Raw genomic sequence first — 23,673 nt, 5'->3', positions numbered from 1 at the left:
TCTTCCCCGACTATCGCAGAACTGTCTACTATTCTGATATAACAATGGGGCCACAAAAAACAGAGCGCCACTAAAAAAAATTGTGCGAATTTGCTAGACAGCCAGAAGACAGGGCGAGGTCGCCATTACTGCAATGGAATATGCACACTAGGGCAAGTACTGCATCGGAAATACCGACCAAGGTAACTTCCCAGGAGCAAGATCATGAAGAACCCACTCTTAAACAAGTAACCGCCCAGGTTTTTGAAGCCATTACTGCATTGCAAGACTTCCCTCACAGGAAAACTGGACGAAGTAAAGATAGATCTGGGACTACTGCGCCAAGACCTGCATAACCTGCGAGAAAGGGTCCAACACACTGAAGAACGCATATCCCGCATAGGGGACGCCACCGCTACTGTTCCAAGAGCCATCTCTGATCTTAATACCAAAGCGGACCAATGGAAGCAGACGACTTAGAAAATAGGCTCCGTAGAAACAACATCAGAATCATCTTTTTGCCTGAAAGAGCAAGGGCTGGGCGCTAGATGAGTTTATGGAAAATTAGATAAAGGAACTTTTTCCAGATGCAAATTTCTCCTCTGCCTACGCGGTACAACGGGCCCACAGAGTACCAGCAAAACCTCCTCCACCGGGGGCACCAAATCGCCCCATGTTTGCAAGGTTCCTTAACTGCAAAGACAGGGACAGGATATTGGCTCTGGCAAGAAGGCGACAAGAAATCAGGTATAGCAACGCCAGAGTCTCCATCTTCCCAGATTTTTCCATGGAACTGCAGAAACAACGAGCCACCTTCATGGATGTCAAGAGACGTCTGAGAGAAGCTAACATCCCGTACTCTATTGGCTATCCTGCGGCGACAAAGCGGTCTTCTTTACTTCACCTGGAGAAGTCTCTAAATGGCTGGCCTTGTGGAGAAGATCCCCAAGATGCTGAGACTCCTGGTACATCTAGAGACTGGTCACCTGACGACATCGGCGAACTGGTTTGCTTTCACCGAGACACATGCTAGTTGTAATTCCTCCGTAATTTCTTCATTACATTTTGCCTTACTCTCGCTAATGATATAGGGCTTTGTTATATACGTGCACCTAAGTAAAATGGATACATCAGTTCTGTGGACGCAGCCCGCATGTCTCTGCCAACTGACATCGTAGGCGGGGCATCGCGGTTTTACTGGCCTATGAAATTAAGAAATTATTACAGACCTAACACTCAGACAACATAAGGTTAGGCAACCCAGATTCTTTGCAATTTTTTATTTTTTCGGTTCTTCAATAATTATGTTTTATTTACAGTTAATTATGTAGCAATGTTGCACACTAATACATCCACTGCACTTGACTTCACTTCTGATCACATATACCTGCCTTGGAATCCATGGCTGAGCTAAAAATACTTTCATGGAATGTTAGGGGTTTGGGGACACCACAAAAGAGATCTTTGGTGCTTGCTTTTATCAGACACTCTAATCCACAGATTTTGTGTATGCAAGAGACGCATCTTATCGCTATCACCTCTCGTGGGCCGCGCACTCATACCACTTCTTCACGAGGAGTGTCCCTGTTACTACACAAACTATTGTGCTGGGAGGTGAAAGACCTAGTCATTGATTCAGAAGGCAGATATGTCTTTGTTCACTCTCTAATTGACAATGTACAATATACATTAATAGGGATTTATAACCCACCCCAAGGCTCTATGCAAGTTCTTCACCTGGCTGCTACATTCGCAGCCACCTATCCACAAGATAGAATAATCTGCATGGGAGATCTAAACATGATATTAGACCCCTCTCTTGACCGCTTTCTGGGCAATGCGGACCCAATAAACATAGGGACTCCCTCAAGACTTAATAGGTTTCTGACTGAATTTAGATGGTTGGACCTCTGGAGAGCTAAATATCCCACAGACAAGGTATTCTGTCCTTAACCCGAATAGATTATATATTACATAACGAGTTAGTGATGTTAAATCTTTGTGCGATAACGTCCCTCCCCAGGGGGATATCGGATCACTCACCGATACTGGGCACTCTTATGCAGAGCACGCCATCAATAATGTACAGGATGAATATACATCCATTCTGGCTGAACCTCTTGGGATCAGCAGATGGCATCCCTTACCAGCTACGAGAGTTTCTGGAAATACACGCAAACAAACCTAACCTAGCACTGGTGTGGGACACCTTAAAGGCATTTCTTCGAGGGTCCTTACACTTCAGCATATCCTTTATAAAAAAAGACTCCAAACGTTTGGAGGCAGAACTGGAAACCCGGTGTACTACACTGGAACAGCAATTTATTAATCACCTGACAGACATCAACAGAAACGCATGGCTCCAAGCGGGAAGACAATATTTAGCGACACTTAAGGACAAGGCTGATGGGAAATAATTTTTCATGAAACGGACAGCGTTCGAACTGGGAAATCACTCTGCTAAACTACTGGCTCAATTAGTCCGCCATAATTCGCCCTCCTCAACGATTTTAGCAGTTAGAGACCCCGCAGGACAATTACACGACACGCAAGAGGCGATTCTCCGCACCTTTACACACTTCTATCAAGATTTATACATATCTAGCATAACAGCAACTGATTCGGTGATAGCTTCGTATATAGAGGGCATATCCTACCTATTCTTATTACAACACAATGTACCCAACTAGACCAACCAATTAGCTTAGAAGAAATAACACAAGCAATATCAGACCTTAATAGGGTCTCCAAAGAAGTGTATGCTAAATATGTGGAGGTACTAGCCTCTCAACTGTTATCCACCCTCCAATTCTCCTTGGAAAGGTGACACTTGCCTGAGACTTATATGGAAGACACTATTAGGCTGGGTTCACACGAGCGTGTCCGGATGCGTCCCGGTGTGTTGCGGCAAACCCGCGCGAGTAGGAATGCAATTGCAGTCAGTTTTGACTGCGATTGCGTTCCGATGTTCAGTTTTTATCGCGCGGGTGCAATGTGTTCTGCACGCGCGTGATAAAAAACAGACTGTGATACCCAGACCCGAAATTCTTCACAGAAGTTCAGGTTTGGGTTAGTTGTAGTTAGGGGTGCACCGAAATGAAAATTATGGCCCGAAACCGAAAATTCAGGATGCCCTTGACCGAAAACCGAAACCGAAACTGCCTTTTTGCCCAAATACTTTTAAAATACTTTTTTTTAAATGATTTTATTAATAATTCTTTTTCATGAATTTAATAAATCATATTATATAACATGGTGCTTCCTCATACACAAGTAATTGTACAAAACAACATGTACAAGTGATTGTACAAAACAACAGTGCAAGAAACAGTTGTAAAACCAACCTCAAACTGTAAACAGACGTAGCCTCAGGTCAAGAACAAATTTTTGCTGGGAGAGGGGGATCTGTATGGAGAGGGGGATCTGTGGGTGGCTCTGTTATGGAGAGGGGGATCTGTATGGAGAGGGGGATCTGTATGGAGAGGGGGATCTGTGGGTGGCTCTGTTATGGAGAGGGGGATCTGTGGGTGGCTCTGTTATGGAGAGGGGGATCTGTGGGTGGCTCTGTTATGGAGAGGGGGATCTGTATGGAGAGGGGGATCTGTATGGAGAGGGGGATCTGTGGGTGGCTCTGTTATGGAGAGGGGGATCTGTGGGTGGCGCTGTTATGGAGGGGGGGATATGTGCACTGTTATGGGCATAACAGTGCACAGATCCCTTTCCCCATAACAGTGCACAGATCCCTTTCCCCATAACAGTGCACAGATCCCCCCCTCCCAATACCAGTGCCATAGACCGATCCCCCTACCCATAACAGCCCTGGCCCTGCTGCTCACAGCAGACTAATCACTCACTGCATCTTTATTTTACCTTACAATCGTGACGCTCCAGTAACAACTCTGCAGGCAGAGCGGAGGGCGGCGTAACGTCAGTTACTCATGTGACGCACCTGCTCCGCCCACTTTATGAATGAAGGAGGCGGAGCAGGCGCGTCACGTGAGTAAGTGACGTTACGCCGCCCTCCGCTCTGCCTGCAGAGTTGTTACTGGAGCGTCACGATTGTAAGGTAAAATAAAGATGCAGTGACTTAAAGTAAAGCGCCCGCCCGCACAAATCCCAAACCCCATATTTTCTGCCGATATGTACCAATATCGGCCGAAATGGATTAGGCCCATTTTCGGCCGATATTTTCGGCCGCTGGAATTTCGGTGCACCCCTAGTTGTAGTGTAGATTGTATTATTTTCCCTTATAACATGGTTATAAGGGAAAATAATAGCATTCTGAATACAGAATGCATAGTAGGTGATCAATTGAGGGTTAAAAATAATAAAAAAATTAACTCACCTTCTCCTCTTGTTCGCGAAGTTCCCGGTCTCTTCTTTACTTCTTTAATGATGAGTTGATCAAGAGGAGAAGGTGAGTTAATTTGTTTATTTTTTTTAACCCCTCCAGCGCTATTTTACTATGTTATAAGGGAAAATAATACAGTGAATATACTGTCACCTAGCAACCATGCGTGAAAATCGCACCGCATCCACACTTGCTTGCGGATGCTTGCGATTTTCACGCAACCCCATTCACTTCTATGAAAAACACAGAATATAGAGCATGCTGCGATTTTCACGCAACGCACAAGTGATGCGTGAAAATCATCGCTCATCTGAACAGCCCCATAGAAATGAATGGGTCCGGATTCAGTGCGGGTGCAATGCGTTCACCTACCGCATTGCACCCGCGCGGAAATCTCGCCCGTGTGAACGCAGCCTTATACTATTACTCAAACCTGATAAGGATCCCTTAGAGTGTGACTCATTTAGACCCATAGCATTATTAAATGTAGACTACAAAATACTGACCAGAATTCTGGCCACTCGTTTAAATCAGGTAATCCTTGGTTCATGCAGACCAGACAGGATTCATGCCAGGGAAATCCACCACTGAGAACATCAGGCAGGTCCAGGTAGTTACGCAGGTGGGGTTCGCCTTAAATGAGGATTGGGCCCTGGCTTCATTAGACGCTGCCAAGGCATTCAATTCAATAGATAAACTGCCTGAAAGGGTTTGGATTTGGCCCACAATTTCTCAAATGGATTACCCTCCTGTACAGCAGCCCGGTCAGTAGGCTATTGATAAATGGAGAGCTATCTGAAAACTTTCCTCTTCATAGAGGTACGAGACAGGGCTGCCCCCTGTCGCCACTCTTGCTTGCACTGGCAGTTGAGTCTCTGGCAATTAGGGTGAGGAGCAGCAGCAATATAACCGGGGTGACCATGGGAGAAAGAAGTCCCTATAGGACTATATGCAGATGACATGATTTTATATTTATCATCACCTGACACTTTCCTTAAAGGTGCAATGGTTTTGATAAACGAATTTGGGGAGTTTTCGGGCCTACGAATTAATTGCGAAAAGTCAGTTTACATGCCTCTAGGCAAGACAGGTTGGACAGGTCCCTCCCATGTTGAAAGACTAAAGGTGGTAGACACCTTCAAGTATCTAGGGGTAAATATTACTAAAAGATATACTCAGACCCTGTCACTCAATATTTATCCCTTGAAGGACCATATACGGAACAAGCTCCAAAATTGGAAAACATTACCCATCTCTGTGGCAGGAGGTATTAATCTAATTAAAATGATTATACTTCCTAAGGCAGTGATGGCAAACCTTTTACAGACCGAGTGCCCAAACTGCAACATAAACCCACTTATTTATCGCAAAGTGCCAACACAGCAATTTACCTTGAATACTACAGGCCAATTTAGAATATCTTCCATGTACTTTATCATTTATTTACAATATCCTGCCTACATTCAGTGCCTGCCTGTGCTGTTCATAGTGCGCCCTGCGCTGCTGAATGGCAGGAAAAGTCTAAGGCATATTGTACACCATAGACTTTTTCCAGAGAGGGCTCTGAGTGCCGCCTCTGGCACCCGTGCCATAGGTTCGCCATCACTGTCCTAAGGTGTTATATGCCCTTCAACACTCAGAGGTACCTATGCCTAAATCGATATTTAGAGAAATTGACTAGAATTTTTATATGGGGACGATCACGTGCTAAACTAAGTCTAGATACATTAAAATGACTAAAAACAGAAGGCGGTATGGCTTTACCAGATTACTATATATATTATTTAGCAGGTCAGCTGAGACTTATTAGCACTTGGTATACTGCGGAGGTCCTACCCACTTCAGAGTACTTCTTAAAGCATTTCCTAAACTGTTATTCAATATGGTCAGTCTTGGAAATGCCTCCTAAATTCCAGAGACCGCTGCTGCCGCTGCATAGGCTGGCACAAACTATCTGGAAAGAAGCGAAATTACAGACCCAGTTTACGGGGGTTGTCTCAGATATACCCCTATGAACCAATCAATCGCTGCCACAGATACAAGTAGTCATGGAGGCTGAAAGTTGGCAGGCGGCAGAGATTAAAACTCTTGGAGATATATACGATCAAGGAGTACTAATGACGTTTGAAGTACTGTCTCAGAAGTACAATATTCTTCGCACTCACTCTTCATATTTATAACTTTGGTCGGCCATACAGACAATATTCCCAAGCACCAACACCACGATCTCGAAGTGCCCACTAATAGGGGTTGTTAAAACCCAGGGTCCCAGAGGACTAGTGTCAACATTTTATTCCCATTTAGTACAAGCAAAGGTCAAGAACAGCCCTCTCGAGGTAATAGATAAATGGAAAAGAATGATATCCACACTCGCAGAAGAATCCGTAACAGATTTATTGTAATCACATTTACAGGTATCGCCAGCAGTTAATAACAAAAATAATACAACTGTACATTATTCACCAAACATATTTAACGGAATTGGTAGCGCATCATCCACAGCATGCCCACGATGTGGAGAACTAGAAGCAGACTTCTGGCACATTATATGGAGTTGCAGTCAAATAGCTACATTCTAGAGGGAGGTGACTGCCTTTGTTTCCAAATTTTTGCTGGTTCAGATAGATTGCACTCCTGAGATTTGCCTGCTGGGACTTATGAACGAAGATAACTGGGATCACTACATGACAATATTTTTGAGAGTCATTATTTATGGTACGTAAATGTATTGCCTTGGGATGGTATGACCCCAATACACCGACTATCCATGTGGAAATTACAGATAAATCTTATATCATATTTAGTGTTGGTGTTTAAACACCGTAACAAACCTCAAAAATTTGAAAAGCTCTGGGGTTTGTGGTGCAGCTCTCCACACACGTTGTACTCTGCACTGTGGACAGCCCAGGGATCCTTGGATCGGTCGGTTTAGTGGAGTCAAAGGACAAACTTCCAACAAAAGATAGGGAATGCAGTAGGGATCGACCGATATTGATTTTTTAGGGCCGATACCGATAATTTGTGAACTTTCAGGCTGATAGCCGATAATTTATACCGATATTCTGGGAATTTTCATTTTTGAAAAAAATTAATTTCCTACACAAATCTGCTGAAAATTAATGTTTATTGTTAACGTGTATTTTAATTTTTTTTGTAAATCTTTCTTTTTCATTTATACTTTAATATTATTTTTTATTTTTTTAATGAAAGACTTAAATTAATTGGTGGAGCGGTGGCCACAGCCCCTCCCCTTCTTTTGTTCTCTCTCCTTTAATTGGCGGCAGCAGCAGCACAGGGGGAGGAAGACATTGCTTCCTTCTCCCCTGTGCTGCTGAGGGAACACGGAGAGCGCTGAGAGCAGCGCGTTCTGTGTTCCCAATACGTTATCGGTATATCGGCAAAATAGATGCCGATACCAATAGAGTTCAAAATCCTGAATATCGGCCGATAATATCGGTAAAACCGATAATCGGTCGATCCCTAGAATGCAGTGGATGATTGGAAAACTTACACGAAATGGACTTGTTATACCCGTTTGTATTATGACATGCAACACGATTGTAAGATGTTGGTGTTATTTCTTTTGTGTCAATAAAACAGTTAAAATAAATAAATGCTTTTATCTGGCAGGGGCTGCACTACGGAGGAGGGTAGCTACTCCTGAAGACGTGCGGTACCCTCTCCTGCATGGGTAAGTCACTTTTTAGTTTTAATGCTTTGAATTGTGGAAAAATCCCTAGTCTGTAACCTGCAAAACTACTAGTATGTACAGTCCCATTACTTTTGGTCCCTTAACAAGTGGGAGGCACATATGCAAACTGTGGTAATTCCTACACTGTTCACCTGATTTGGATGTAAATACCCTCAAATTAAAGCTGACAGTCTGCAGTTAAAGCACATCTTGTTTGTTTCATTTCAAATCCATTGTGGTGGTGTATAGAGCCAAAAATGTTAGAATTGTGTGGATGTCCCAATATTTATGGACCTGACTGTACGTGTAATAAAAATCTATATCTATAAGTGCATAGAGACTGAGACCCAGTAGAACTGTGAAGTAGTCTTCTGTAACTGTAAACTTTAGGTTTACACCCGGTGACCATACTGTGACCTTGGTTTTGCAGTTGGAACCGTGAAGTTCGGATAAGGAAAGGCAGTCACCGGTGGCAAGGAGAGACCTGGTACTATGCTCCCTGTGGGAAAAGAATGAAACAGTTCCCTGAGGTTATAAAGGTAATGCTGCTTTAAACCATGAAATGGAGTAAGGTTGTAGTCTTATAAATGTGATCTGTAAGTCGTTTTAATATATATTTTTTATTAATTTTCCAATAATGGCAATAAAATATGCATCCAAATAATAACAGAATAAATACACATTAAACCAAAAATGTTAACCCCCACCCTAAAAAACCCATTAGTTATACATCCTATTCTTTAGAAAAATATTCCACAATTCCCATATCGCTTCAAATGTAGAGATTTCATCAAACCTACTTGCATCGGACTTCCGGTTCCGGCGCGCACATGTGAGGACGTGCGGTTTAAGAAGCTCCGCATACCTTGCTATATATCTGGGGATTGCCGGGACCAGAGGCCTGATCGCTGCCTCTCATCTTCGGTCGGGAGGCACATGGACAAGTTTTTAATCCTCAACGGCTCCCCACAGACGGACTCTCCTCTCCCACCGCGGGACATAGCCCAGCTGCAATCAGGCAAGATGGCGGAGGGTAAGCGGAGAACAACCCGCTCCTCTTCTCAGCCCCCCCTTCCATCCGACGCTGACCACTTCATGGGTGAGCTGCCTCCATAAACTCAGCAGCTCCAGGAGATGGAGCTCCCAAGTAAAGATATCACGCTGGCAGTCGCGCAGATACTAGCGCCTGATATAAAGGCCACGCTAGAATCTACCATTGCTGCTACCATGAAGCAGTTGCAACAAGACATCGCACAGAACTCTTCCCATATTCGGGAATTAGAGCAAAGAACAGGGACCCTGGAAGATGAACTGGGGAAAACTCAATCCCAGGTCAGAGAAATTGTACATACTAATCAGGCCCTGCAAGACAAAGTGGAAGACCTGGAAAACCGCTCCAGGAGGAGTAATATTCGGATTATAGGTCTTTCTGAGGACATTCCAGCACATCAGTTGGCTCGTTTTTGCTCCTTAGAGCTCCCAAAAACGTTGGGGTTTGAATTACCACTTACTGTGGAAAGAGAATAGAATAGAATCGGCCCTCCCAGGGAAGCACGTTTGGAAAGCCAAATGTCCAGACCGAGGCCGGTGATAGTAAAATTCCTAAACTACACAGGCAAGGAATCTATCCTGCTGAAGTACAAGCGCTTAAATCAGCCTCTCATGGTAAGAGGAAATAAACTTTTATTGTTTGGAGACTATTCTGTGGAAGTGGCTAAGAAGAGGAGATCCTTTTCCCAGATTTGTATGCAATTAGTACAAAAGAAAGATTCGCCCTCATTTACCCAGCCATCCTGCGTGTCCTTAGACAAAATGGGGGGACTGACACCTATCTTTCACCAAGAGATGCGATAGAGGCCTTGGAAGACTGCGACTCTTCTGGCAGCCCGAGGCCAGGACCAACGCCCAGAGGACGCTCGTCGCCTAGAGGAGGTCGTTCAGGCGGGTAACCGAGTTCAAGATCTTTTGAAGCTTACCCGCACATGTCTGGAGAAGCCATCAGTCAAGTATCTAACTGGGACTGATGTCTGTTATTGGAGGCCGCTCAGGCAGGCTGGGGGTCACATTTATGGAAGATCCAAGATATCACTTTGCTGATGTTAAAGTCGCCCTAAATTAGAGCATTTGAGATGCACTCTGGTGCTCCAAATCAATGTACCCCCAGGGGGTTAATATCCACGCGTGGTTGAGAGACTGGACACTGACACAGAAGCTGGTCAAAGCAATCTCTATCTTTTATTACAAAGAGTAAGCTGTATATACATCTTCAGAAGAGGGCAGTCCTCTCTGAGGCTTAAACATTGTTTCATTGGTCAAAAAGGAAAAAGAGATAAGAGAAACAGAGAGAACACTCTAACATCTGCGCACTGTGCACCACTTTGGAATGCGAACTAATGTAAACAACTAAGTATCCACCATCTTATAATGGCGTCTATTCTAACAATAATACTGCATACGTCATATGTGACACTTCAAGTAGGTGCTTCTCTATAGGCAGTGAATAATATATATATATATATATATATATATATATATATATCATCAAGTCATATGATTGGATTATGCATTCCTCCACAGTCTATACACCTCCCTTGTGACACCTGTACAAAGATGAGAAACCAGACATTGCCCACAGCACAGCTCTTTGCCCCCCTCTCTTCTCCAGTCTTGAAACAAAGAGGGGGGTGGGAGGCACTTGAAGAAAAAGTTAACTCATTACAGTCCTAGAGATACAAAAATATAGAATAAAATTCACACATCTCGATCACTGACTCTTGCGACTCCCGCAATCCTAAAGAATGATGGACTCTTTACTGACATTGTAGGGGTGTACGTCGGTGTGAGTACCTTCTTCTTGGGAGCTGGGGGAGAGTGGGGGGGGGGGGAGGGGAGTCACTATTGCTAGATATCTACGGGTAATAGGGGTAACAGTAAGATGAAATTGAGTTGGAGGGAATCTGGCGAGACAGAGTCCGGATGCTCTCGCCAGTTCAGTGCGAAAAAAGTGAAGTCCAAAAAGTTACCTTACGGATCGTTAAGGTTTATACGAATGAAACGTCATGTTAATGTTATTGTTATAAGGTTGGGGGAAATGTTTTTAGTTACTTATTCGGTCATACTTCATGGATGTGCTGCTCTTATTACATGTGACGTTAACAAACGTAGGAGGCTTCCTCCAGGGGACGCTTTTTGCAAGTCCCTTCTATTATATATTTTATAAAAAGTAGTCACCTGGAATGTAAAGGGCCTCGGAGCCCCACAGAAAAGATTATTGGTACTCAAACACCTTAAGAAATGAAATGCAGACATTGCATTGCTTCAGAAAACGCACCTGGAGGAAGCTGATCTATGGCGTATGCAATGTCTATGGGTAGGGCGTGTTTTAGGCTCTCCATCGAGAAATAAGAAGGCAGAAGTGGTAGTTCTTATTCACAAGCGAGTTAGTCATGATGTTGTCTCGACTGATTGTGATGAGGAAGGCAGAATTTTACACCTCAAGCTAAGCACGGTTTTGGGACCCCTGAACATATTTAATGTTTACGGGCCCAACTCCGGTCAAGCCTCTTTTTTCAGAAGCCTGGAAAGTAAAATTCTTCAGGAGGCAGGGAGCCAAATTTTGGTTATGGGAGATCTCAATGCAGTACACAATCCGGCGGAAGACCGAAAACAAAAACAACCCACGCACCAACCTCAGCAATCCATTGGGGGCGGGAGGTATTCCCTGGAATCCTTTTTGAGGTCCACGGGACTGACAGACACATGGTGGTTTCTGAATCCAGTAGAGAGGGAATTGACGCATTTCTCTCATGTGCACCGGTCGTGGTCTAGGATTGACTATGCTTTGACATCGCCGCAGCTCTCGAAAAAAGTTCTACTAGCAGAGATCATAGACATGGTGGTGTCAGACCATGCCCCGGTGTGCATTACACTTGCTGAGACTACTCCTAGAGGTACTGACAGAGTGTGGCGCCTGCCTAGCTACCTGATGTCAGATGATGATTTTATAGATAGGCTGAGAGGTTGGTGGTGGGAATTTCTAGATAATAATGCAGGTCGTAGGGATAATCACTGCCTTCTTTGGGACACGGCAAAAGCGGTTATTAGAGGAAACATTAATCTCGTATACAGCGGCCAAAAAGAGAAAAGTGTGGCTGGGGTTCCAACAGGCCACGGAAGTAGTTGGTGCATACACCTCCATTTTAGCAAATCCTACTGAAATAAATAAGGTCAAATGGGTCACGGCGAAACACAACTATGATCACAATTTAGAACAGCAGATAAAGTTGCACATGGATTATCACTCAGCTAAATTGTTTAAGTACGGCAATAAAGCAGGGAGAATGCTGACCAATTTGATAAATACGCAACGCTATAATCCTGCCTTTAAGACAATATTCGATGAAACAGCGAAAAAACACACAAATCCGAAGGATATTGTGGAATGCTTTAGGAAATATTATGAAGCGTTATACTCCCAGGAGGAGTATAACCATATGAGAGCTGAAGAACTCCTGGCTAAAGTCTCTCTCCCCAAACTTACAGAGGACATGTTGAGTTGTCTTAATAAACCAATTTCAGTTGAGGAGGTCCAAAATACTATTAAATCACTTGGGAACGGGAAGGCACCAGGCCCAGACTGGTTCCCTGCGTAATTCCTCAAAGCTCTTTAAAGAGGAAGTCTCCCCAATCTTACAGGAGCTATTTAACTCTTGTTTAAATGGGGGAGACATCATGCCGACGGGAAAGCTAGCTCACATAAAGCTTATCCCTAAACCGGGTAAAGATATTGCCCAGATGGGCTCATACCGCCCGATCTCGCTGATTATTCAGGACTTGAAAATCATGACTAAACTGATGACGAATAGACTAGCGGAACTCATGCCGTCCCTGATTGGCCCTCATCAAGTAGGGTTTACTAAAGGGAGAGCAGCCGTCACTAACATTAGGACGGTTTTGGCGGTACAAGACTATTTATTCCATAGACAGGACCTAACTGTTTGCCCTGCCTTGTTGTCTGTGGATGCGGAAAAGGCCTTCGATAACATAAACTGGAAGTGGCTTGGAAGGACGCTGGAGGCCTTCGGTTTCAGTGGGCCGTTTTGGGCATTTCTTGACAGTTTATATGCTAGCCCAAAAGCACAGATTCACTTACCGGGATTTTTGTTGTCGCCTTTCCGCCTCCACAGAGGTACAAGGCAGGGTTATCCTCTATCCCCGCTCCTTTTTAACCTGGCCCTAGAACCACTGGTCAGATTCTTGATACAATCAGTTCTGTATTAAGGTATCAAGGTAGGAAATAGAGAAACTAAGCTTACATGTTTTGCGGATGACATTCTGCTCTTCATTGATTCCCCGGCCACAGATTTACGGAGAGTTCTAGATTCCTTACACTACTTTGGAGATATGACAGGTTACCGAATTAATGTGAGTAAAAGCCAATTGCTATATTTAAGGGACTACACCAGAGATCGTTGTTCACCGATTATGCCCCAAGATGTGGAGGTAGTTCCTCAATATCTGACATATCTTGGCATTAAAATAGGTAGGAGCCCATTATCTCTGTACAAGTTAAACTTTGACCCGTTAATCAAGAGGGTAGAGGACGAACTTGAAAAGTGGCTACACTTACCGCTGTCTCTATTTGGAAGAGCCCATCTATTAAAGATGGTCAGCTTTGCCAGACTACTTTATCCCATGCAAACCATCCTTCTCCTGCTGAAACATACAGATATCAACAGGATTCAAGGTGCTTTCTCGCGTTTTCTGTGGCGGGGGAAGAGACCGAGGATTGCGTATGCAAAATTGTGTTTACTGAAATGGGAAGGTGGTTTACAGATGCCTAATGTCAGGAACTATAATTTGGCCTCCCTTTGGAGACATATCAAGGATTGGCAAAAGGGTTCCTCAAATTTCTCAAATACTCCTTTAGAAAGGGAACTAGTTGCTCCATGGGATCTTGGGGCCATCTTACACACTAGTCTCCGAGACGTCCCTCCTCTTATGAGAAAATACACACTTTTGAAGGATACTTTAGCAGCGTGGAAATGGATCCGTAAACTATTTTGATTGCCCATATATCTCTCTCCGTATATGCCGTTATGGACCCTCCTGGCCTTCCCAGTAGGGAGACAGTCTGTGATGTTTACACTATGGAGGGAGAAGGGGATAACCTCCTTGAAACAGCTACTTAATCCCACAGGTACTGAGCTCCTTTCATGGCAGGTTCTCCAATCGCAGTTCCAGTTGCCCCCCCTCACTCTTTCTACCCTATAACCAATTAAGATCATTTTGTAGATCTCAAGCCGTTCATATGGGAGATCAGGAGAGAAGAGTTTGGTTTGATGCCTTAATGGGAACTCAGAGTTGTTCTTTATCAGACTTGTATTGGAAAATTCTGAATACTTACTCTATTCCTCTGGAAGCAAAAGTTTTCCAGAAATGGGAAAGTGAGCTTAAGGATAGGTCATTAACTCCTAAGTTGAGAGAGGGAATGGAGCGGGTGAGGCAGGCAATTGGTAACGAGATATGGAGGGAAATGCATTTTAAAATATTACACAAGGAACCATATGCATTTGACTTATCCTATAGAGATGCCCCAGCGCATTATCTTAGATGGTGCCCAAAATGTCAATTGCAGAGAGCCAATTTGTTACACGGATTGTGGAGCTGCCCTTCTCTACTTCCCCTATAGAAGGGGACGTTGGCGTTCATGAAGCAGATTTGGGGAATTGGTGTACAACTGACTCCACTGCATTGTATCTTTCACTATATTCCTTGGGACACCAAAGGGGAAATAACTCAATCCACACACATCAAGGGCATTCACTTATTTTTATTAGCAGTTAAAAAAACGATACTAAGACATTGGATTTACCCTACCATCCCTACACTGGAAGAAGCTGTGGGTACAATGAAACATGTTCTTTACATGGATAGGTTAGAAGCAGAAAATAATAAAGAAAAGGCTGCGAAGCGGAGGAAGTTTATTGCTTATGCTCTAACCCCTGTTGAAATTCAAGAGATGACGCCATTCCGCCACACTAAGTCGTACCTGGAAGAACAGATAAAGGGGATGTTAGAAAAATTGGAAGTGGAGAATACGTGATGGGAGTTTGTATTAACAGGTTATGAACATAAGGTGTTATATATCTGTAAACGGCTAAATAGTCCAATAAGGAATATTTACGCAGACATCTTCGATGGAGAGTTTTTGACCGATAGTTTGGTTCAAAGTTGGGGAAATCAGTTGTAAGTGAGTGGGAGGGGGGGGGGGGGGGGGAGAAAAATGGGAAATATGCCTGTTCTATATTCAAAGTGATACTTTAATGTACTTGTGATGACATTTATATTTACTATGTGTAACCAACGGCTTTGTACACTGCTTATTGGTATTTTCCCTGAATAAAAGTATATTTAAAAAAAAAACAAAAAAAACTACTTGCATCTAATCTTTTCCCACACTTAGATTTAAAATACCTTTCGATCACACCCTCTAAAACAAGGACAGGGCTCTTGTTCTTCACCAGATATACTTTACTCTGATTCAGCATGTTCTCTCTGGTAGTGTTCTTCTTTTCTGATATTCTGTCCAGCTGCGCTTCCAAAAGACATACGGTGGGTTAGAATAGCTCGTATACCTGTCAGACTTCCTCTCTCACCACAACCTCTAAAACATTCATCTTCTACGGTATTATACATCTGAACTGGAGTCAAATAGGCTTAAAGGGAGTCTGTCACCTACATAACATGTTTTAAACTGATGATATAGCTCTGTGGGAGGCAGATCCATAACACTGATGGTACCCATGTTTAGTTTTTCAGAGCCTCAAGAGTACCTAAAATGAAGTTTTAAAAATATGCAAATTACCTATCACAAGTGCCCAGGGGCGGAGAGTGTGCTGCAAGTGCCCAGTGCTCCCCGCCTTACTTGCTCCTGACTCCTCCCCTCTGTATCGTCCGGCCAGCCCTGTATCCTTGCTGGGTCATTTTCGTCTCCATTCATAATCTAGTGCCTGTTCGCTTCACCGCCGGGTCCGGGCATGCACAGTACATGCAACTCCCAGCATGTCTGGAAAGCCTACAGCTATCAGCCTATAGCCGAGAGCATGGTGGAAGTTGTAGTTTTTAAACAGCTGGAGGGCCACAAGTTGGACATCCCTGTCCTAAGTGAACCCACAATGTTGTCAACCCTACCACACTTGTCCTCATTAACTGTGCACACTGGGCTGCTTTATAGTGATTCAGGACAGACCCACCCCTCACCCCACCCAAAAAATCTTTGTAACAAATCTAAATCCCTCCTAATCACCTTTTATAGGTAAAAGCATCTGAGGCCAAACCATCCATCTTAAGTGAGTTAATCCTACCTATGATGGATAACATATCCTTATTCCTAAATAGATCATATACAGCCAGGTCCATAAATATTGGGACATCGACACAGTTCTAACATTTTTGGCTCTATACACCACCACCATGGATTTGAAATGAAACGAACAAGATGTGCTTTAACTGCAGACTGTCAGCTTTAATTTGAGGGTATTTACATCCAAATCAGGTGAACGAATGGTGTAGGAATTACAACAGTTTGAATATGTGCCTCCCACTTGTTAAGGGACCAAAAGTAATGGGACAATTGGCTTCTCAGCTGTTCCATGGCCAGGTATGTGTTATTCCCTCATTATCCCAATTACAATGAGCAGATAAAAGGCCCAGAGTTAATTTCAAGTGTGCTGTCAACTCTCTCAATGAGATCCAAAGAGCTGTCACTATCAGTGAAGCAAGCCATCATTAGGCTGAAAAAACACAACAAACCCATCAGAGAGATATCAAAAACATTAGGCGTGGCCAAAACAACTGTTTGGAACATTCTTAAAAAGAAGGAACGCACCGGTGAACATTCTTAAAAAGAAGGAACGCACCGGTGAAGACCTGGAAGACCACGTAAAACAACTGTGGTGGATGACCGAAGAATTCTTTCCCTGGTGAAGAAAACACCCTTCACAACAGTTGGCCAGATCAAGAACACTCTCCAGGAGGTAGGTGTATGTGTGTCAAAGTCAACAATCAAGAGAAGACTTCACCAGAGTGAATACAGAGGGTTCACCACAAGATGTAAACCATTGGTGAGCCTCAAAAACAGGAAGGCCAAATTATAGTTTGCCAAACGACATCTAAAAAAGCCTTCACAGTTCTGGAACAACATCCTATGGACAGATGAGACCAAGATCAACTTCTACCAGAGTGATGGGAAGAAAAGAGTATGGAGAAGGAAAGGAACTGCTCATGATCCTAAGCATACTACCTCATCAGTGAAGCATGGTGGTGGTAGTGTCATGGCGTGGGCATGTATGGCTGCCAATGGAACTGGTTCTTTTGTATTTATTGATGATGTGACAAAAGCAGCAGGATGAATTCTGAAGTGTTTCGGGCAATATTATTTGCTCATTTTCAGCCAAATACTTCAGAACTCATTGGACGGCGCTTCACAGTGCAGATGGACAATGACCCAAAGCATACTGCAAAAGCAACTAAAGAGTTTTTTAAGGGAAAAAAGTAGAATGTTATGCAATGGCCAAGTCAATCACCTGACCTGAATCCGATTTGATCATGCTTTTCACTTGCTGAAGACAAAACTGAAGGGAAAATGCCCCAAGAAGAAGCAGGAACTGAAGACAGTTGCAGTAGAGGCCTGGCAGAGCATCACCAGGGATGAAACCCAGCGTCTGGTGATGTCTATGCGTTCCAGACTTCAGGCTGTAATTGACTGCAAAGGATTTGCAACCAAGTATTAAAAAGTGAAAGTTTAATTTATGATTATTATGTCCCATTACTTTTGGTCTCTTAACAAGTGGGAGGCACATATGCAAACTGTTGTAATTCCTACACCGTTCACCTGATTTGGATGTAAATACCCTCAAATTAAAGCTGACAGTCTGCAGTTAAAGTACATCTTGTTTGTTTCATGTCAAATCCATTGCGGTGGTGTATAGAGCCAAAAATATTATAATTGTGTCGGTGTCCCAATATTTATGGACCTGACTGTATGCATCCCTATTCATAAATACAAGGGGGGGGGGGGGCGCGGTCTTTTTAACCTTGTAAATCAAGTGTTTGCATGCTGTGGTCGCTTCATGGCTCACCTCTTGTGATCTTTGGTATATTTTGTGTAATACATTTTTCACCTTTTGTCATTCTGTTGTGTAGTACCTCTCTAAATACTCCGGTCCTCACGTCAGAAGAGAACACTTTAGTTTTAGTCCAAGAATGCCAGTTGGAGATTTTTATGAAGAGCGTCACACTCCAGAGGTGAGTCAATTTCCACTCTTACTCAGTACTACTTACTCGGTGCACTTTGGCAGGACTTTGCTTACTCTTTATCCAAATCAAATACCTCTTGGAAAAGTTACAATCCTGGAAAGAGCAATTCCAAACTATCTTTGGAAACAGTATGGCCAGTCACTTTCCATGGTAATGAATTGATGCATGTCTTCTTGCTTTAGCACTGACAGCACTTCTTTGACCCCTTCTTAATTAAAGGGTTGTTGCAGGGATGCTCTCCTTCCCATTCTGGATGTTCAGTTCCTGCTGGACAGGACAGTTGCCATGGAAAATGTCCCAAAAGCCAGCTTGTACTTTGCATTGGTCCCTTTTAATTAGAATTTGAGCCATGCACAATACTCGCTGGGTGTAACTGTCCTGCCCAGCTTACAGGATAAGCTTACCCCTGAATCTTGCCCCTTCCCCGTTAACCCCTATGAGGGCCATTTTTGGCAGTGGATAAGCTTACCCCTGAATCTTGCCCCTTCCCCGTTATACTTTGCGTATATATAATGTCTGTTTGGCACAACCACGATAAGGCTCCATTCACACGTCCGCAATTCAGACCTATTCATTTCTATGTGGCCGCACGATGTGCGGCCCGGATCCCGAAATGCGGATCCGCACTTCCGGGTCCGTATTTCCGTCCCCCCCCAAAAAAATAATAGAACATGTCCTATTCTTGTCCGCAATTGCAGACAAGAATTGGCATATTCTATTAGTGCCGGCGATGTGTGGTCCGCAAAACACACACTGACGTGTGAATGGACCCTAATGGAAAAAAAACACTGCTGCTTGCTCAACTTAGATTTAGTGTAAGTTAAATTGACGAGTTCTTTTTATTTTTCCTATCCAGGGCACAAAGTGGGTACTGTTAAAATCGGAGGAAATTCCCTCACGCATTTTGGCGATTACAGGGAAAAGGGGACGTCCCCGTAATATGGAGAAAGCTAGAGCTAAGGACAATAGGGTGAAGCGAGGAAGAGGTCGTCCTCCAAAAGTGAAGATGATTGATCTTCTGAGCAAACCTGATGCTAAACTATTGAGGAAGCTGGAAAATCAAGGTATAGAGACCACTATGGAATTTAGAGGGTTCCATTATTCTTTAAAGATGTGTTTGCTTTATCTATAGATACAGAACACGTATTAAAAAATATATTCCCTTAAACACTGTATGAGTATACCTTGCTGGATTAATTTTTATCTGTTTCTGTCTCCCATGTAGATATTCTTAGTGATGTTGAAAAAGTGCAGCTGAGTAAGTTAAGGAAGAAAATGAGAAGGAAGGTAAGTCTGTATATGGAACAGTGGAACAGTGCTCGTTTTGCTCTATGGTCCTAAGGACTGAACCATTTGTGGTGCATAAAACCACATTACAATCATCAAAGACTAACCCCAGATTTTAGACTAGGTTCATCAATGTTCATCAGCCTGTTTTTTGTGGCCCAATATGAATGAACTTAATGGTGGAGTGTTCTCTGTCCAGACATTGATGCGCGTAAACGTCTTGATGCGCACTCGCATCCGTGAGTCTGTGCGTTGAACCGCTAAAAACTACCTAACAGCGGCGTACAGCAATGTGTGGGCACATTAATAGAGACATGGGGGCATGTGTGAGACTTCGGCATTCTTTGCTGAACAGCCGAGAACTATCTGCTGTCAATCAGAGGTCAAGGGGCAGGGAAAGGGGGTGAGTTTATCTTGACTTGAAGCGAGGAGGCCGCTGCCCCCTTTACTTCAAACTTTGCTGTTACATAGCACATGCAGGGGATTTGGGAGTCAGCAGTTGGGTCTGACAGTAGAACACATTATTCTCTATTTTCATATATATATATTTTTTTTCCTGACTTCATCTCATCCTCTGTAGCTCACTTTTTGTGAAAGGCTTTATATTAAGGCCTATTTCACATGTCTGTGAATCGCAGATGTGTGTTGTCAGAGTTCTCCACAGACAGCACACGTAACCATTGATGTTAATATTTACACATCAATGGTTTTCCACTGTCCGTGGGTCAGTGGAAAACTACGGAGACATACACTGCTTTGGTCCGTGATCCAGACTAAACACTATCATCGAAGACTGGGTCTATGAAAACCACTGACACAACATGGATAGTATCTGTCTTCTGTCAGTGATTTACCCGGACCCTTGGTAGAAGATGCACTGGAAGATAATTTTCATCCTGGCATTGTACGTGGAATACGGATGACACATGGAGGGCAAAGAACAGACACAGGAACCAAAAACAGATCCTTCTCGGACATCTTCACTGATGACCATCTTGTCATGGATGCACACGGATGTGTGAAAGAGTCCTTACCTGTAGAAGACTTCTCCTTCAATAAGCTTTGCTGCAGAATCTCTTTGAGCATAGAAATACTGCAGGTTTTGTGACCATGAATTCTCTTGAGAGACATTTGGCATGATACACCCAGGATTTGTCATAAGTATCGGATTGGTTTGGGTCCGACACCTGGGACCCCCCACCAATAAGCTGTTTAAGAAGTCGGCGGCCTTCTCAGTGCTCACCAAACACAGTGCCGTACATTGTATAGCGGCTGTGCTTGGTATCGCGCTCAGCCCCATTCACTTGAATGGGGCTAAGCTGCTCCTAGGCCACGTGACACAGCTGAATGGTGGGGGTCCTGGGTGTCGGACTCCCACCAGTCAGATACTAATGACCTATCCTGAGGATAGGTCACCAGTTTGAAAATCTCAGAAAACCACTTTCAACTTTCAAAAATATTCCTTGTAGGTTGGGATGTGTATAAAAATTTGGTACATCATCCAGTTGATGTTGAGCCTCTGTGAGAAGTGGCGTTTGATTAAGTTACCAATCGATATTATGAATAACCTCATATTTGTTCCCTAACTAACACATACGAGCAAATAAAAGCAAATAAAAATGCTCTTAGAGCCTAGGATCTAAATGCTCCTTAATAAATACAATGTAATTTAATGATTTTGTCACCAGTCATAACTTATTTTTCGATGATCTTAATCAACTTATGTCCGTTTTTATTTTTAAGGCCAGGAGTCAAGAAGCTAAAGAAGAGGCAGCAAAGAAACTAAAAGAAGCTAAAGAAGAGGCAGCTAAGAAACTAAAAGAAGCTAAAGAAGAGGCAGCAAAGAAACTAAAAGTAAGTTTATCAGCCTTTACTGCAATCAATATTCTTCAACCCTTGAATAGGTATACACACTGTATATGTGTGTGTGTGTGTGTGTGTATATATATATATATATATATATATATATATATATATAATATTTACACACACATTCAACAAATAACTTTAGATAAAATTCATGGAATCATTTTGTTTGACAAAATTGAATCTAGATTTTTCATCACTCCTCAAAGTAGCCACCTCTTGTAGATAACGGCTGAACACAATCAAGGCATTCTTTTCTCGCCCAGTTTCCTTGGGGGACACAGAAGACCTTGGGTATAGCTCATCTCCCTAGGAGGCGTGACACTAAGTGAAGACTGTTAAGCCCCTCCTCCACAGCTATACCCTCAGCCTGGAGAGAGAGACTGCCAGTTTTTGCTTAGTGTCCAAGGAGGCAAGACACTCCCTGCTCTGCAGGACTGGTTTCTCCTTGTTTAAATTTTAGATTTTTACTTTTTTCTTTTCTTTTTGTTCCAGATCATCAGGGACAACAGAGACGCACTAGACCTCTCTGCTTCTCCCGGGGTTGAGCTGCGCCAGTGCCGGTCACCCTCACTGCTGCCTCCCCCACAGAAGGCAAGGTGGATCAGGGCAGCCTCGCTCCCCTACATCCCGCCAGCGCAAGGGTCGCCCGCACGCCAAGTCCCTCTTCCAGCGTCCTGCCACTACGGTGCCAGTAGCTGAAGGGGCGACCCTGCTGGAACGGACCGAGGGTGAAGACGGCTGTGGTAAGAGAGGCTTCTCCAGCCCTACGTCCCCCACCCCCCCGGTCTCCTGCGTGCCTGACCCTATACTGGGCCTATGGACCCTTCTGTCCCTGCTAGACCTAGGCTGGCCCCTGGGCTGCCGCAGGGCGACATTCTGCTCCCTCTCTCCTGGCCTCCATAGGTCATTGGCACCCTTCTCCCTACAAGAAGAATGCCTGGGGAGCTGCAGAGGTCCGCAACTAGCTGCCCCTGACGGAGGGGTTATGCAGGCGTCCCACCCTCACAGGCACCCGGTCTCAGGGTCCCCCTCCCTCTTACCGACTACTGCTTCAGGGCCAGAGCCTTGCTGCCCCTGACCCTCCTCTGCCCTCACGGGCACCGGCCCAAGGGCAAGGTGGTTGTGGCTGTCGGCCACATGGGGCGCTGTTATAAGCCAGGGCCCGCTCCATGGGTAAAATGGCTGCCGAGCGCAGGGTCCTCGCTTCCGGGCAGCGTGGTGGGCACCCGCGGCCTGCAATATGAGCGCTATGCTCTAACAGCCCCAGGCCGACCGTCGGAACATTCCGGTCGGCCGGGCACCGTAGACTTTGCGGCCGCGATCCCGGCGCTCTATCCGAGTCCCCGGCTCTCCCGGCCCGCGGGGTGGGCACCCGCGGCCGGCATGTGCATGCGCCGCTTCGTTCCCCGGCCGGTACTTGAATACTGTGCGGCCCCGGTCAGCCGGGCGCCGCTAAAGATTTAGGCCCCGGCTTCACGGCCTACAGTTACTAGGCCGCAAAATTCCGGCCTCTGTTGGAGGGGGCTGGAACTTCTCCAGGCGGGAATTCTTCCCGCCGGGAGGTTCCCCCGCCCCCAGGGGATCGCAGCGCCGCCCTCCAGGCCGGATCCCTGTTAACCCTTTGGGTACAGGCCGGCTTCAGATGGGCCAGTATGGGTGCCCCCAGGGGATCGCAGCGCCGCGGTACAGGCCGGCTTCAGATGGGCCTGTATGGCTGCCCCCAGAGGATCGCAGCGCCGCCCTATATATATATATATATATATATATATATATATATATATATATATATATATAAAAAAACATATTTTTTATTTTATATATATATATATATAACTTGTGGGCTGCGCAGGACGCTGCAGCCTCATGTCAGTACATGCCCCCCTTCCTTAGGCGGCATGTCGCGCTCCCCGGCTGCGGCGCGGCCAGGGTCATTTTACCCTCCTAGCCCTCTCTCACGATACGGCGCTGGTCAAGTGCATGCGGCTCTTTCTGTAGGCAGCATTCGTCACCTTCTCCAGTTATGGCATAGGCGGAACGCTACACTCTCACTAGATTCGTTGCGATCTGTGCATGACCACCTTTCTTAGGCGGAATACTGCACTCTCACCAGATACGGTGCTGGCCATGTGCACGATCCCCTTCCATTGGTGGAACGCTGCACTCTCACTGGATTTGT

The 23,673-nt window shown here is 44.5% G+C and overlaps 1 protein-coding gene across 5 annotated transcripts in view; it reads left to right on the top strand.

Annotated features, from left to right (window-relative positions):
- Window positions 1-23,673, top strand: part of BAZ2A (bromodomain adjacent to zinc finger domain 2A) — a 100,552-nt gene that overhangs the window by 26,329 nt on the left and 50,550 nt on the right. For all 5 annotated transcript variants that reach the window (XM_040425626.1, XM_040425622.1, XM_040425621.1 and 2 more), the window contains exons 7-12: window positions 7,961-8,021; window positions 8,452-8,560; window positions 18,228-18,329; window positions 19,198-19,405; window positions 19,567-19,628; window positions 21,372-21,482. In XM_040425626.1, the coding sequence (XP_040281560.1) occupies window positions 7,961-8,021; window positions 8,452-8,560; window positions 18,228-18,329; window positions 19,198-19,405; window positions 19,567-19,628; window positions 21,372-21,482 (653 nt within the window). The remainder of the gene's footprint in view (window positions 1-7,960; window positions 8,022-8,451; window positions 8,561-18,227; window positions 18,330-19,197; window positions 19,406-19,566; window positions 19,629-21,371; window positions 21,483-23,673) is intronic.

The sequence above is a fragment of the Bufo bufo genome, chromosome 3 (genome assembly GCF_905171765.1).
Source record: "Bufo bufo chromosome 3, aBufBuf1.1, whole genome shotgun sequence".
NCBI classification, from domain to species: Eukaryota; Metazoa; Chordata; class Amphibia; order Anura; family Bufonidae; genus Bufo; species Bufo bufo.
Note: the sequence above shows the minus strand (reverse complement) of the source record. Positions and strands in the feature narration are given on the sequence as shown.